This window comes from Carassius auratus, chromosome 13 (genome assembly GCF_003368295.1).
Source record: "Carassius auratus strain Wakin chromosome 13, ASM336829v1, whole genome shotgun sequence".
Taxonomy (NCBI): domain Eukaryota; kingdom Metazoa; phylum Chordata; class Actinopteri; order Cypriniformes; family Cyprinidae; genus Carassius; species Carassius auratus.
The window spans coordinates 2,853,111-2,870,891 of NC_039255.1; the positions used below are offsets into that span (position 1 = coordinate 2,853,111).

The following is a 17,781-nucleotide window of genomic DNA, read 5'->3' on the forward strand; positions in this document are numbered from 1 at the left end:
ACCAGCTCCGAACTCCCGAACTGATTCAAATAATTCGCGATCCCCAAACGGACTCTAATGATTCGCGAACCCGCTTTGAACTCCCGAACTGACTCAAATGAATCACTCTCCGAACTCCCGAACTGATTCAAATAATTCGCGATCCCCAAACGGACTCTAATGATTCGCGAACCCGCTTTGAACTCCCGAACTGATTCAAATGATTCGCGTTCCCCAAACTGACTCAAATGATTCGCGAACCCGCTATGATCTCCCGAACTGACTCAAATGAATCACTCTCCGAACTCCCGAACTGATTCAAATGATTCGCGATCCCCAAACGGACTCTAATGATTCGCGAACCCTCTTTGAACTCCCGAACTTACTCAAATGATTCACGCTCCATACTCCAAACTAGGAAGAATTAGGAAGCTTGCATTGTGAAGGGTGCTCTGAAAAGCGGCAGTGAAGGCAAAGGATTGAAACCTCTATTAAAACAGATGTCCAAATGAACATACTGGTACGCTAAAAGCACGTTCTGGGCGCACAGAGAGGTAGTGGTATGCTCAAGAGCTATATTTGGACTATATTTGGATTTATACCGGTGCGTACCGCCCCACTTAAAGCACTGTATATATATATTATTATTTTTTTCTGGCCATAAAACTGAAAGCCGTAGTAAAGCATAAATACTTCAAAATAAGAGTCCCCGAGTATTTCCGTGCGTTATATCACGGGATATCATAGTTCCTGGATATTCTTGGTATTTTGGATACACAATAACCTGTATCTGTCAAGAGTAAAATCTGGTAACTTCTCTTGTCCTCTGTCACAGAAAGAAAAGACTAAATTGATTTGATGAGCATCATCACAATTGTGTTACTGTCTCTTTAAACACATTATTATCTGCAAAAAGCAACATCGCATTCTAAAATTGCAAGTTACCCTGTTTAGAATTGTTTTTGATTTTTTATTTGTAGAGGTCTTACAAAACACTTGAAAAGTCTTCGAATTGGCATTAAAAAAATCCTACAGACATCATGTTGAAATTTTCAAATTACCATTGTGACCACTATGTGGCGCAGTTGCACCATTTTTCTAGCCGTTCCTCATTTAACTTCATTTATGTAGAATGTTTTCATGGACACCTTGCATTATCACATAGATAATAAAAATCACAATTACTGTAGCAATAACTGACTCTGCCAGTAAACAACTAGTGTTTAGAGATTTTAAAAACACTAGAATTTTAGTACAACCAGAATTTTTTACTTTATGTAAAGCTTGTGTAAACCTCAATTTTATATAAAAAAAATAATTTTATGTGAAGGCCTGTATTTAGTAATTAAATAGCAGCAGAAGGTCTTGCTTATAATAAAATAACAGGGTTTACAATTGATTTGTATAAGCACTAAATTCAGTTTCATGATTTAACTTGGACAGCACAGAAATTCCATTTAGTTTTTCTTGTTTCAGAATATTTTTTAAAAGAGACACAATGTCTAAAAAGCAAACAGGCTTTAATATTGTCGAAATTAGACAATAACGTGCAGTTCATCACAGACAATAACACTCAATGGACTCGCACTGACCTAGTGCATGTGAGAACGTAAAGCTGGAGAATTGCACACAGTCCTGAATAAACATGCTGAAAGTTCACTGCCTCGCGGGCATTGGCTGTATTTCAATATGAATAGACGATCCGATCAGTTCTGATGCAGCGATGAGAAATAACATGCATGGATGTGCAGCTTGATTCACAAAGATCAGGTCAAAATGCAGGAACTCATCCCAGAACCGAAAGCAAAAGGCTTTTTAAACATTCCTCAGAAGCATGACTCCAGTCACATGAGAAGCGTTAATTGAAATGCAATGCAGAGTACTGTACCTTTTAAAATCAAAATGAAACCAACAGTGTCATATTTAAAGGTTTTCTGATAATGCAATTCTGCAGAGCTTTAAATCTTCCACTCCTTTTTTCGTCACAGACACCCGCAGCCTTTTCTAACCCGCTCTTCTTTTTCTTTCTCCTCCACGAAGCTGGCAACCAGGAAAAGTCCGGATTAATGATAATTTGATTAGCTTGGTTCAGACGGCTTGTTTAGCTCCACCTTCACTCCTCTTTCACCTGCACCTTTCCAAAAAGACAACCATGAGAAGGAAAGAAAACAAACATTACCCTCAGGATCTTTAACTTGCACAAAGCATGCGTTTGTTCGGTTTTAAGAAACAAAACCAAAACACTACAGGAATAGTTAAGCCAAAAATAAACATTTGCTGAAGATTTACTCACCGTCAGGCCATCCAAGTTTAACATGGGTTTGTTTCTTCATCAGATTTGGAGAAATCTAGCATTGCATCACTTGCTCAACAATCCACTGCAAGTGAATGGGTGCCGTCAGAATGGATCGTTGTTTTTTTTTTTGCCAGAAGTTAAAATGCTTTAATGATGGATTGGTTTCTTACAAACACACAGCTTTTGATTTCTCAAGTCATTAACTGATGGACTGGGATTATTGTGATGTTTTTATCTGCTCTCATTCTGACGGCACCCATTCACTACACAAGTGATGTAATGCTACATTTCTCCAAATCTGATGAAGAAACAAACTCATCCTTATCTTGAAGTTTGCTCAAACTCTTCTATTGTGTTCCACAGAAAATAATAATGACAGTATTTCATTTTGGGCTGAACTATCCCGCTGAACTTACCTGTTTGGTACTTTTCTTTAGCTCTCGCCCGTTCATCTGCATCAAAATACCACACGGTAATTGCATATCTACACAATGAGAAAGACAAAGTTTATGAGTTATAAAACAAGACAAGACCAAGAAGACATGAGGAGAAAAGTAACTTTATGTGTAGAGTATGTTTGTCATGTGCTTTAGCGATGATGATGATGATGATGATGATGACCTTGTATCATACGCAGGCTGGACCTCATGAGGGTTTCGTCTATCAGACCAGAATAAAACCAAGCGGTCAAATTTAGGTTCGATGTCTGCAAACTGAGCTTTACCCTCTGGAAATATCCGCAGTACACCCCCATTTACCTGAAAACACCAATAACAGAGATCTCAATTATGAGCTCCGGTTTATCACGTAACAAAGCATCAAAAATGCTATCTCAATTACTTAAAATCCTTATTGTGAAAACACCCAAACAATGAGTGTGATAACATGCACAGGTTTGACATGTAAAATACAGACTATAATGACAATTAGCACAGAAAATCATTTGTTTGAAAATAATCAGTTCGTAAAAACGAGAAAAAAAATGGTTTATAGTAAAGGACTTGCCATGGAAATATGTTGTGTTCCAATCAATTTGACCCAGAGATGATTTCTTTTTCCAGAAGATGCTAGTGAATGTTATTGCATTTGACTAAAACCTAATGCCAAATTTTGTGCATTGTCAAATTTAAATAACACTTTAGAATAGGCAATACAAGAGTTTTTCCTGAACAAACTCCTAATTTGCAGCTTATTAACAATTGTTAATTTTATTTATGGTGCATAAAATATGGTCATGCAAAATAAGACATTAATATGTGCTTTATAAGAAATGATAAACAGCCAATATGCATGCTAATAAGCAACTAGTAATAGTAAGAACTGTTCCTTAAAATAAAGTGCTACCAAAATTTTAGGCGCTTCAACAAAAATGCAAGCTGCACGTTTTTTCATTTAAACTCTCTTAAATGCGTTGCCTGTAGACTTTCGTTGTGAATGCATTACTGTAAATGCAATTTTAGTTTTTTTTATTTTATTTCAATGCAACTTTGTCTCTAATGCTGTTTTCAAACCAACGTGCTCTCGCGCTCGCGTGACTGCTGATAATACAGTCGACTCAGCAGTGCGTGACTGGAGCTTTTTTAGTGATAATGATAAATTCCATTAGCAGAAACAACAGAGCGACACAAACAATGAGAGGCCAGGTCTGGAGGAGGTTAGGATAGGAAACGGCAGCGGAACGCGGCCTTCCTGGAGAGGGACGAGAGGAAAAGGCCACATGCTGGAGAAAGAGACTGCTGTGCTGAGGGCGCGAGAATTAACCGCGGGGACGCGCCGCGCGCACACAAGCTTCTCTCCGTGGAGCTGAACGCACGCGCTTTATGCAGGTACACAGTGAATGCGCACGTATGCACGTGCACTCAAGCGCAGAAGCATCAGGGAAATTGAATTTAAAGTGCTGTGATGTGCAGCTGTGTTACCCCCACCACCCAAGATGCTGAAAAAAGTTAGTTAACCCACCTTCATAATAATCATTATGACCCAACATATCTCGTTTCTGATGACAGTGTTATTTTAGAATTAGTTTTGATTAATTATCTGTTTTAAAGTTTTTATCATTTTGTAGTGTGGTTTTGGTCTTTTTTTTAAAATAATGTTTAGAAAGTTTTTCATTTTTGTCTAAGTTTTAGTTTTGTTTATTTTATTACATCAAGTTAAACGCAATGGAAATGCAGAAATATAAAAGGTTAGTTTTTTTATATTTAAAGTTTAAATGTGTTTTTATATCTATAGTTTATATAGTTTTACACTTATATTTTAAGGTAAAATAATGATAATTTATGGTTAGAATTTTACATGATTATAATAATTCTGATCTGAGAACACGTGACTGAAAATATCGTTTTACTTTTTTTAAATTCTATAAATACTTGTATAAAAACACACACACACACACAGACATATATATATATATATATATATATATATATATATATATATATATATATATATATTATGGGATAGTATTTATGTGTGTATGATGTTTGTGTTGAAGGAATTTATTTACTATAATAAAAATTAGAAATATATAATGTAATGCAATTAAATAAAATCTATTTTTGCAAGAAATATAAAATACATAGTGATTGCAATGTCAATTCTACGTTATTAATAATAATAATTATTATTATTACTATTATTAATAATTATTATTATTATATAGAATATTAACTCGTCAAATTACATATTCCCTATATATATATATATATATATATATAAAGAGGTGACTAAATAAAATAAACACTTTTTTTGTGTTAGATCTTAAATCCTTTCTGCCTTCTGAAAATCTAGTCTAGAAAAAGAGGAAAGGAAAACAGGATCATGGCAGCAGGTAAGAGTCACATGACCTGTGTTTTTCACCTTTGTAACCAAGCAACCAAAGTAAATATGGTGGATATTATGTATGAAACAGAACTGGAATGCAGTCAATGAACAAGAAAACAAACACAGGATTAAAAAAAAAATAGTTTGATAGGACATTTATGCAAACTTTACAAAGTATCCTGAATTAATTGCATGCTTTGTGTGCGAGCAGCACCATGGTTTTCTCTTCTAATGAGTCTCGTGCCTCATTTCCGTGACTCGGTGAGCTGTTTTAGGATCTCTCCTCCTGGTTTTCTCTGGAGAATATAATTGCTGAGGTTAATGGGATTAGGCTGAAATGATGCAGGCATACCGGCACGTATGCAGACACTGGACATTCAGCAAACGATGCATGCTTTAAACACCGCAAAGCCATAAACTCTTCCAGAAGAGGATGCATGATGTCTCAATTTAAAAGTCAAGGAAGATTTGTTTAAATCTTACTCTTTTAATATTTAATCACGATTATAGATGTTAAAGATGATTTACGTACCTTGGCATTCCAATTCTTATTAAGGTAATATATGCATGTGACACATCTCCCATCTCCATTCGGGTTGTCCACATGGCGCACATAACCAGAGCCTTTACCTGGATAACATGCCACCATCGCCTGAGAACAAAACAATGCAAGTCAGTTGCACTCATTTTTAATGCATTTTTGCGCTTTTAGTTTTCATATGTAAGCCCCATATCCCTCATTATGAATTATTTGGATTAATGCAAAAAATACATATATTTTGCCCTAAAATAAAAGTAAAAAAAACAAACATGTTTTGTTATACAAAAAAAAAAATATATATATAAAAATATAGTTAAGCCCCATCAAATAATACCAAAATGTAAATATATTTTAAAAGCTAAAAAAAAATTATTAAAATTAAAATGTAATTGAATGATTTATGAATTTCTTAAATAATGAAATAAAATTATTTGTAAATTATAATTTTTTTTATTTATTTTTTTTTATTTTTTTTTAAATATTTTTAAATGAAATAAATTTAATACTCAATACTTATTTTTCATTTATTTTTATAAATGTGTGTGTGTGTGTGTGTGTGTGTATGGAGTTATAGATATCACATAAAAAATATGATTTTGTCCAATTCATGCAGCTTTAATAACAGAAACCACTTTATTTGAAGTCCAGTCGTGTGAGTTTAAGTTAAAAGCATGGGGCTGATTTTAGAGGAATGCTTTATGTCCGAGAAAACCGATTGTTGAGACTGATGTTTTCAGGCCAAATCAGCATGTCAGTGTTTCACATCAGATCTCCAGCAAGTTTTTCCACATTCCAGACACATTAATACAAAACCATAGCAACATTATAACAAACGTCCTAAACACTAGAGTCCCGCCTGCGCTCTTCTGCCAAAAGTAATGACCGGCTGGAAGTGTGTAATGAAAACATTCGTCTCAGTGATTCCCCTCATTTACAATGTGGAAGGATTTCAGGTTAAATGAACATTAATAAAACCATGAACACTTTGGAGTAAAGACACAGGACAGAGACAAGTTAAAGTTACATTAAAGAAAAGGGAATCAGTATAAAACTAACCAGACAAAGCATCTACAAACAGATGTTTCTGTCTCCAAATCATTTAAAATCACTTTAAAGACATTCAGTGCAATGAAAAAAAATAGAATAAAATGAAATCAGGACCAACACGTTCTAAAACAATAGGAATAGAATTTAAAGCCCCACCAGAGGCAAGAAAGAAGCACTTAAATTCATCATTTAAAAAACAAATAAAAAAGATTTCATAAATGTAATTTAATGGATTTATTGATTTTTATAATTTTTTAAAATACAATTTATATTATTATTATTATTACTATTATAATTATTATTATTATAGTTGTTTAAGTGAATATGAATAGAATATATAAAATAGTTTATTTTTAATTCTCGACATTAAAAATTTCGTCAGTACCAATACTACCAAAATTTAACAATAGTTAAATAAATACATAAGTAGATCTTCATAATTTTAATGTAATGATTGATGAAATAAATGACTCCTAAATGATTAAAAATGCACTTTTAAAATGTTTTTTAGTTATTAATTATTTGGCTGAATACAAAAAAAAAATGCTCTAAAATGAGAAGTACATATTTTGCTATACAAATTTTCTATTAATTTGATAAATTCAAATTAATTAAATCAGTACGAAAACTGCCACAATGTATGAATTCTTTACAAAAACTCTTCCTGAACTTAATTTGAGTGTAATGGTTTTTAAACTATCTTTTTTTATATATAAGAAAAAAGTTAATTGTTTGAGAATATTTTTTTCCTTAATGTAAAAAAATAAGAAATTATTTATGTATTTTTAAATGCAATGCATTTAAGTCAGTACAATTTACCACAATGCAAAAAAAAAAAAAAAAAAAAAAAAAATTATGCATTTAAAAAAAATGTTTTTTTTTTTTTTTGCATTGTGGTAGTATTTGTTGTGTGTGTGTGTGTGTGTCTTTTGATAGCACATGGGTGCAGCTCTCTGCAGGACAATGTAACGGTGTAAGCACAGGTCCCACACACTCCAGGCAGTCTGACTCTGCTTGGCAATATTTCCTGAGCGTCACAACATTTCGTGCTTTAACCCTCACTGCCAAACCTCCACCTCCATGTGTGAGCGCTAAAGTCAGAGATGAACTGATCTGAACCCCGGACGCTTGGCCTCCTGCCAGAGGAAGCAGTATTTTAATGATCCTGCTACGTGCGGCGCGTGAGGGAGGCCGAGACCGAGGAGATGAGCTCGAGAGGAGCACACACATCATCTGTCACTGCCTGAGAAAGTGTGAGGTCTGGCACACAAAAGGACAGGATACTAGATCCAAAAATGATGATAAATCACGGATTCAGCTCGGCGTTGCTGAAATGTGTTCTTGTCGGCGTGGGTCAGCTACGAGGCGAGCACATGGGAGGGGTTTGACTTCCAAACCCAATGAATAAACAGAAACACACCGACCTTCCCTTCCACTCACTTCCCGTAAAACTCCTGAAAACAAAACCACAGAGACGTGTTCAGCAGATAGTGTGTGTTTCCTCAAGACGCCTTTAGCAGCCAATCAACAAATGTCACTCCGTTTGAGGATTTCTACACGACTTTAGTTAAGAAAAAAACTGTATTGAAGAACAATTGTGAAAAACAAATGATCTATTGAATAAATGTCCCTTAATGGTTTTTAAATGACTAAAAATACAAGTTATTAAGTATTTGGAGAGAAAATAAAAATCAACAAATTTGCAGCACTTAATGAGTTTAATGATTTTAAATAATGAATAGCTTAATAAACAAATTCACAATTATATATTTTTAAATGAATAAAAATATACTTTTTTTTTTTTAAATAAGATGCTAATTTGTTTGGGTGAATATTAAAAATAAAATCAACAAATTCTCAATTCCATACATTTTAAATTAAATTAAATTAAATTAAATTAAATTAAATTAAATTAAATTAAATTAAATTAAATTAGTAGACGCTTTTATCCAAAATGACTTACAGTGCATTCAGGTAATAAATTTTTACCTATCATGTGTTCTTTTACTTAATGATTTTAAAATGGTTATACTCTTTTTGTTAAGATATTAATGATTTTTAAATGGTCATATTCTTTTTTTAAAGATATTAATTATTAATATATATATATATATATATATATATATATATATATATATATATATATATATATATATATATATATATATTTTTTTTTTTTTTTTTTAAATGATTATATTTTTTCTAAAGACATAAACAATTCTTAAATAATAAAAATAATAATAAACTATTTTAATGATTTTTTAATTATTATATTATTTTTTAAAGATATTAATGATTTTTAAATACTAAAAAAAACTATTTTAATGATTTTTAAATGACTTAAGATGTTAATAATTTGGGCGAATATGTATAACAAAAATCAACAAATTCTCAATTTAATACATTTCACGTAATGATTTTGAAATTATAAAAAATATGCATTTTAAAAAAGATATTAATGTACTGGGACAATATAAAACTGCTAAATTAATACATTCATAATTAAGTTTCACTTAAATAGTTGTGATTGATAAAAAATAGCAGCTTAATTAACATTCACAATTAGCTTTTTTTAAACTCGCATTAAAGTCAATTGTTACGCTGATGTCTGAAATACTTGTTTCTGATTGGTCAATCCAGGTACTAACTAGTTTTTCAAATATTTAGGCAAATTTTATCCTACAATTCAAATCACTATTTCACATCCATGTATTAATTTTAAATGAATACATTAAATTGAAAAGCATTTTTACTAGGACCTTTTCTTTTGGCCGCATGCTCCATGCTGGAAACTGGATTGTGGATGTGTGTAAGATAACGTACGCCTGGGCCCTTACTGTAAAGGATGTGTTTATGTGGGGTGTGTTGCTCCATCCTACTGCTGTCATTCTTCCGCATTCCTCCCAGCCTCATTAACAGGACGATCCGGCCGCGGAGGGATTTTGTTTACATTCCAGCCCGTTTGAGCCGATGTCGGAATATTAAGAGAGTTCCTGTCCTCTGAACTATAAAAGCCTGACAGCAGGATCCCTCATTAGTGATGAGCTGGTCATATAATCTTTAAAACACCATCTAAAAGTACCCCCAGAGTCCACACAGCTGATTATGTAAAAAGCATCACTTGCTCTGAAGTGAATGGGTGCCGTCGGAATGAGAGTCTCACAAGTAAACCACAGCACTCCAGTCCATCAGTGAACATCTGGAGAAGACAAACGCTGAAACACATCCAGCATTAAAGAGTTTTAACGCATGCGTTTCAGGTCAGTAATCCATAATATAGCTTCCTCCAGTGAAAACGTAATTTGGTCTGAATCAGGCGCGAAATCTGCACATATGGACTCATATTATAAAGTTAAAACTTCTTAATGGTGGATTTGTTTCATATTTTGTCTTCTCCAGATGTTCTCTGATGGACTGGAGTGCTGTGGATTATTGTGATGTTTTTATCTGCTCTCATTCTGACGGCACCCATTCACTGCAGAGCAAGTGATGCAATGCAAATACATTTCTCCAAATCTGATGAAGAAACAAACTCATCCTTATCTTGGATGGCCTGAGGACGGGGGTTAACTTTCATTTTAGATGCACTTTTCTTTTAAAAGATCCTTTTTTTTCTTATTCCGAAAACATTTAAATCTAGAAAACCTTTTTCACTAAAAATAACTTTTTGTGCAAGTTGTTAAAGGTTCTTCAAGGAGCCACGGATGCCAATAAAGGACTTTTATTTTAAAGCAGGAAGTGTACATTATAACATGTTTGAGATAAGAACAGAAAAAAAAACTCCTGGTGCATGCTTTGATGCTTTGATGCATTGCAGAAAAAAATGTCTAACGCTTATTCTCTCCATGTGCATTGTTTGCATGTCACAATATCCATACAGGATCAGTCTTTCTTCCATCTTGTGTTGATTTGGACAGTAAACAGCGTCAATCTGTTGCATGGTGCGATAAATCATTTTATGGAAAATCAAAGCGTATACATTACTGAATATTACTTTTTTTTTTAGTTTAGGACAAATTTAGAAGATTTTAAGGAAGAAAGCTAAGCCTGAATGTTTAAAGAGATAGTTCACGTAAGAGTTGATACAAACAAAAAACTAATATTTTGAAGAACTGGTTTTTGGTGAACTATCCCTTTAATGAAGTCTCAGCAGTACTCATAATGCCTCTGGATATTTTTGATTTTAGAGTGATAATATCTCATTTACAGAGTCCCTCAGGACACAATCATTTCCTAAGTAGAAGGAAAAGGAGGATTGACTTGAAGAAAACCACTGCAAACACCAGCGAGGCATGATTAACCCATGCAGAACAAACATGATGCTGGAGCAATATTAGTATGAAACTATTCCTGATCTGCCGCTGATGTCAGAAGAAAGAAAAAAAAAGAAAAATATGATTGGCTAATAACATATAAAGCATCATCAAATACATCAAATTAATAGTGTGTGTAATTTAAACTCAAATTTCTGCATTAATTGCAGAATTTAATTTCATTCTTTTTTTTATTAAGTTGTTTTAACTTTGAAAATTGGGCAGCGTGCTTTGCATAGAACTGGATAAGGAGCATAAATATTGAAATCAGGTGTTTTTAGTAAATGGAAAGACCTGTTAAGGTGTAAAGCTGTTAAATTGGGCATTTAAAGCAGAATATGCAGATGCAACCCAATTAGGAACAGCTAACTTTAAGTAATGAACTTGTTTAATTTATGCCAAAAATTATTAACCTCATCTGTATTTTTTTTGTTGTTGTAAATAAAACAAACAATATTTGACTACATTTATACATTTAAAAATATGCAATTCCAGTTTTTGCATTTCAACCTTCATCATGTTTAGTCTGAATTTGCCGTTTCTTTGTAAATAATTAGGAAATTTACTAGCAACTCCTGTATTGCAAAGTAACTCTTACGCCTTTTTTTTTTAATGAAGCAAAGATCTCATTATTGTAGGTAAACCATTCAAATAATGATCATCTACGTGCTATATTGAAAATAAAAAAAACTGAAAAAAAATGTTAAAGAACTTAATTAAAATTAAAAGTCGACATTAAGTCAGAAAGGCTTTGGCTCTACCTTATACTAACACGAGAGAGTTGCAAGCAATTATGCTTGAACATGTTTGGCATTTCCATGACACACCACCGTGCATCCTCTCTTCCTATTCGTCTGACAGATGCAAACTGCCGAAGCATCAGTCTCCTTTCTCAAGACAGATATTGCATTTCTGCAAGCAAGCAGCTTAGAGCAATAGTTTAGCCAAAAACGTAAATTTGCTGACCATTTCCTCACCCTCTGATCAAGATTAGGATGAGTTTGTTTCTTCATCAGATTTGGAGAAATGCAGCATTGCATCACATGCTCTGGAGTGAATGGGTGCCGTCAGAATGAGGGTCCAAACAGCTGATAAAAACATCACAATAATCCACAGCACTCCAGTCCATCAGTGAACATCTGGAGAAGACAAAGGCTGTGTGTTTTACTCCATAATCCATAAATCCAACGCTTCCTCCAGTTAAAAAGTGGTCTGGTCTGAATCAGGAGAGAAATCTGCACAGATCAAGCAACGATTACAAGCAAAAAAAACAGACCAAAACAGCTCTAAACAAATATGTGTGTTGATTTTAATGTGAGAGACGACAGGAGATGCTTCTATTATGGATTATAGACTCATATTTTAACCAGAAACGATAGTTTAAAGTTAAAAACATCTTAATGCTGGATTTGTTTCAGCTTTTCGGGATGTTAACTGTTGGACTGGAGTGCTGTGGATTACTGTGATGTGTTTATCAGCTGTTTAGACTCTCATTCTGACGGCACCCATTCACTGCAGAGCATCCATTGATGAGATACTGATGCAATGCTACATTTCTCCAAACCTGATGAAGAAACAAACTCATCTACACCTTGGATGACCTAAGAGTGAGCACATTTTTTATTTTTGGGCTATTCCTTCAACATGCAAAAGACATTTGAACATATTGCATTAGATAAATAACAAAAACTATACTTCGTATCACCAAAAAGAAAAAATGCTAAAGCAAGCTTCATGAACTTTACATGACTATAAAGTTGCAAAATGATTCTACAGAGGAAAGATTGAAAGTCCCAATGCTGACGCATGACTTCCCCTTCACACAAACCAGCAAATTAGGTCAAAAGTCGTTAAAAGCAGCACTCTCTCCGTATGCATGGTTCGACACGACGCATATCACAGTCGAATCTAACCTTCATGTCATTTCAAACCTCTATGACTTTCTTTCTTCTGTGGAACTCAAAAAAGAGAAGTTCAAATGAGCTTTCACACTGCTGTTTCTGGATATGGATCTCATATCTAAAGTGACGTGCAAGTATTATAAACTGTGAATAAAACAAAGATTACTGGAGTACGTTTTTACAAAAAACTGCTACTTCAGTCAGGTCTAAAGATGCAGTTATGAGATTTTTAATAGTTCACCAAAACTGGTAAAGCAGGTTTATTAGTTAACTAAATGTAAAACCATAAAAAAATACTATTTTTTAACTTAATAAAAAATTTTAAAAAATAAAACTCAGCTAGTTGCCAATGCAACACGTTTCTTTTTCTTTAGTTTATACTGAAATCACTAAAATTGAAACTGAAATAAAATAAAATATTAATGACAAAAACAAAAAAGAATAAAACTAACATTTTAATGACAATAAAAATATATATAATTATTTTTTCAGTTGACTAGATGTATTTAACTCACTAAAACAGAAATAAAAATCAAATCCAAAAAAATAAAAAATTTAAATATGAATAAAAATTGTAAAATTACAAAAAACATGAAAATCCTAAAACTAAAATTTGAATAAAATAACAAAAAATATATGAGTGAGTATCTCAATACTAAAATAATGCTGACAGCTTGACAGCTTTGTTTTAATCTCTTTAACTTTAAAATATAAAGATTTATACAAGACGCATGGAGACTTAACTTGCTCGATTAAATAAAAGTTAAATGCCAGAAAAAAAAAAAAAAAAACAAGAACTATGAGACCTTGGTTACAACAACAAGATTTAATTGTGGGCTTATAGTGAAGGTGAAACTGTATATGCAGTGCTGCAGAGAGAGCTAAACTTCAAGGTAACTCGCATAATGTTTTGTAATCCTTGAATATGAAAGAGAGCGTGGGCTAGCGGGGTAAGATGGGCCTGTCCTCCTGAGGGTCAGACGCTCTCATACCTGAGGCGACCCGAAAGATCAGAGGTCACATGCAAGGAGAAACTTACGCCGAGGCCTGAAAGAGGGTTGCATGCACAAAAACAGGGTTATACAAATGCAAATGTGGCTTTAACACCCACTGAATTTATTCTGGCTTCTTTACACAAATTAGAATAATAGTGAAGTCATCAATCTCTACATTTATACTCATATTTACTCTCAAAAAGGCACAAAACCTGTCAATGGGGGGGGGTACCTTTTCAATAGGTGCACTTTTGAAGTATGTGCCTTTAGAGTCAATAAACTGCAGAAGTCTACCTTTTTTGAAAGAACAACCCCAGCTTTATTTCTTTAAAGTGAAGTATGGGAATCATGTGATCATGTTATTTTAGGATCTGTGATATACTGTTATTATTTTTGGTAATATTTTGAATTCTATTTTCATTTTAGTTACAGTTTTAGTTATTTTGTTGTGTTTGGACATATTTATTACCTTTTTATTAATATATATTTTTTTTAATGGTTTTATTTTCAGTTAAATTAATTTCTTTTGATTTTGTATTTGCATTTTAGTTCATGTTTTAAGTAACTTTTATTATTATTATTATTATTATTATTATTATATATATTTTTTTTACAATTTTAGTTTTAGTTATTTCAAATTAAAGAACACTTTTTTTTTTCATTTGCTCCAACTTCTGCATTAAATGCATTCTTTCCTAAAGAACCTACAAAACATGTTTCAAGCATTTCAGCAAAATAATGTACATTAGAAAGCTTTTAAGACCATAAAAAAAAATCAGTCAATAGTGTTTAGATTTTTGATTTTTCAAGGGAATAACAAACAACCCATATATAATTTACATTAACGCAGACTCGCATTGCATTCGAGATACATGCTTTATCTGTGCATTCCCTGGGAATCGAACCCATGACACTTGCCAGTTTTTGTGCAGTTTCAGATCAATGTGTGCTGTTGCAGGCAGTTCTTGCAAATAAAAAGTCTGTTGCTCAAATCTTAAAAAGGCACCAAATCTAAATATAAATACTCACTGTAATTTTCTTTCGAGAAACTATTACTTTCCAAACCAACCCAAGGAATAAGTCACAATTTGCCAGAAAGAAAAAATGGCAAGAATGCATTCATTCTGGAAATGATGCACTAAATTGAACCGAGTTGCTTACATGTTGCTTTCACAATAATTGTATCCAAAATGAACTATGCAAGTCACAAAGTATAATAAATAGTAACTAATATATCAGCCAAGCCACAATGATCAGCATCAGTCTGATAACACTGAAATTATTGCTTTCGTTAATCAATCCAAGCAAGACGTGTTGTGACATTTTTATGCCGTTTTTCATTCTTTTTGGAGCTTGACAGCCACTATGAATTCATTGCATGGAAAACGTAAGTCATAAATGGAAGAAAGTAAGACATGGAATTTGAGAGTGAGCAAATACTGTATTAAATAATTTAAAATATATATAATGTGTGTTCAGTAATATGCATCCATCACTGTATTCATGTAATAACATTGAAATTCTTGCTTTTGTTAATCAGGCAAGCATGTGTATTAAAATAAAAATAACATTAAAGTGCATCTGTTTCAACAAAACAGGGCTGAAGGGTCCAGTTGGAAGACAAAAGAAGATATTTTGAAGAATGCAATCCAATCCAATGGAAGTCAATGGGAACCGAAGCTGTTAGGTTATTTAAAATGTCTAATTTTGTGCTTTGCATTAGAAAGAAATGCATGCATAATAAACCATCCACGCTATGACTGACGCGTACTTACTTTCGTCCTTCCATTTATCGAGTAGTTTCCCAGTTTTCCATTGCAATTCCTGACCAGGTCATCCATGCGACTCATCAAGAAGCAGATCTTCTCGCATCCAGGCTCCTTCCCCTCGATCCAGGTGATTATATCCCCCCTGATGTCCTTAGTAGAGTCACTTTTCTGACTCACCAGCTGTCCTTCAGTGAATTTACCGCTCTGCTGGAGAGCTTTCACGTTCTCCAGAATGGACAGCCCCATGTCTTCACCCAGAAAGTTGTCCACTACACAAATGCCGTGTTTGTTCATGCATGGGACTATATAGTCAGTGGCCAGTTTGTGAGTTTGGGGTTTGGTGGTAGTGCTGTCAGCTTCTGAGCTTGCTGTTCTGGTGATCAGATCTTTTGTTTCTGGATCAGTGGGTTTCTCCTGCTGATGTGGAGTTTGTGGCACAGTCTTGGTCTTGTCCGCCTCTATGCAGGTGAGTTTGTGTTCTTTCCAGTGCTGTTTCTGATGCTCCTTGCTGCAGTAGAAAGAGATCCGGCACCGACCACACTTTAAAAGGTTTTCCATCTTTCCACAAAGCTCGCAAAACTGTTTATCCTGGTCTGGATCCAGAGCCGTGGTGCATTGGTCCATGTTCGCGTTTGCGTGCTGCTGGCCCTTTAAATCCAGTCCTTCCACGCGCGTTCCCGCTGATAACCTCCACGCGCAACGCGTCAGCCTGAACAACTCCAAGCGAACAGCGGCGTCCGTTTCATCACCACACAGCAATATCCGCGCTTTCTCCGTTAAACCAACGGCCGGTTTTGGGATCGTTCCGCGCGAGCTCCATCCCGAAGCCTGCGCGCTCCTCCTCGCGCGTTATTGTTGTGTGTCGGTCTGCTTTCCGCACGTCTCTAGTACGAGCCAAACCTCTGACGTCAGTCGCATGGGCGTGGCCAAACGGTTGAAAGCTATAAATAGGCCCCGCCTCATTTCATTCATTCACACACAATGAAGAGTGTAAACTGTGTTACTGCTTTCGCGTAAAATGATCTTAAACAGAGGTGTAAAGATTACCTAAAACCATACTTGAGTAAAAGTACAGATACCTTACACTGAAAATTACTCTATCAAGTTATGTCACCAAAACAGCTTGATCTGATTCAATGTAGTTAACTCATACTGAACATAGGAGAGCAATCATGTTTATTTTCTAAAACCAAAATAAAAATTAACACTTCAAAATCGCAAAGAAAAGTGCTGCAGAAAAAGCAATTGGTGTCATGCATAATGTAATGTGTAATTGCATCACTCTTTATGGACAGATAGTTTGTAGAAAATGTAGGGAAGTATATAAGCTCTTATATCAATACAGAGTATCCAAAAAGATACTCAAGTAAAGTAATTAAATAAAGTTACTCAAATACTTTACACCTTAAACACATCTTAAAATGTTAATGCCTTTTTTTAGAAGTAGGTCGTGCGGCCTAATTAGTAGCTTTTTGAGGCTGCAGGTTTTAAGTTCAGCTCGACGGGGTCCATACGAACCGATTTGTTCAAATGAATCAAGACAAGATAACTTTAGATCCAATGACTTTTATTGTTTTTGCATTAAATTGAATTTTAAGCAACCTGCTAAATTAACTTAATCTAGTCTAACCATAACTAGATTAATTTTATTATTTATTTATTATTATTTAGGAATTGACCATGCTGATAATCCCATAGGGAAAAAAAAGGTCTTTAGTTGGTTAATACATGGTTGGACTTTTATTAAAATATTAAACAATAAATAAATAATATATAATATAATGATAAAGAAAGTAATACACCAAACAGTTAAAATATGTAACGGTCTAATAAAAATGGTCTAAATGGCCATGTCTGCAAGTGGCCAAGCAAGCAAAAATGGTATGGGATTGCTATAAAATGTGCAGAAATGTCATTAGATGATTCTGAATGTGTGTTTTGTTGTCCACTGCCCCCTGTAGGCGCATGCTGGCTCTCATTCAGACAGTGAGGAGACACTGGGCGGCACGTACACAGTTGGCATGAATCCTCCAGACCAAGCTTCACAAGGAGGAACAGTAATCTGATATACAGTATGTGCAATCAAAGGAAAGCGCCTCTCAATAAGATATGTGTGT

General features: G+C 34.0%; 1 protein-coding gene across 2 annotated transcripts; it reads right to left on the minus strand.

Annotated features, from left to right (window-relative positions):
• Positions 1 to 1,480: 1,480 nt before the first annotated feature.
• Positions 1,481 to 16,583, minus strand: LOC113112350 (egl nine homolog 1-like). 2 transcript variants are annotated; one of them, XM_026277819.1, is made up of 5 exons: positions 15,671 to 16,583; positions 5,631 to 5,750; positions 2,897 to 3,033; positions 2,692 to 2,759; positions 1,481 to 2,107 (listed from the first exon to the last, which is right to left on the minus strand). In XM_026277819.1, the coding sequence occupies exons 1-5, from the start codon at positions 16,286 to 16,288 to the stop codon at positions 2,058 to 2,060; spliced, it is 993 nt and encodes a 330-aa protein (XP_026133604.1). In that variant the 5' UTR covers positions 16,289 to 16,583; the 3' UTR covers positions 1,481 to 2,057. The 2 variants fall into 2 exon arrangements, with proteins under 2 accessions (XP_026133604.1, XP_026133603.1); XM_026277818.1 differs by having other exon boundaries at positions 1,481 to 2,113; positions 15,671 to 16,582.
• Positions 16,584 to 17,781: the final 1,198 nt, after the last annotated feature.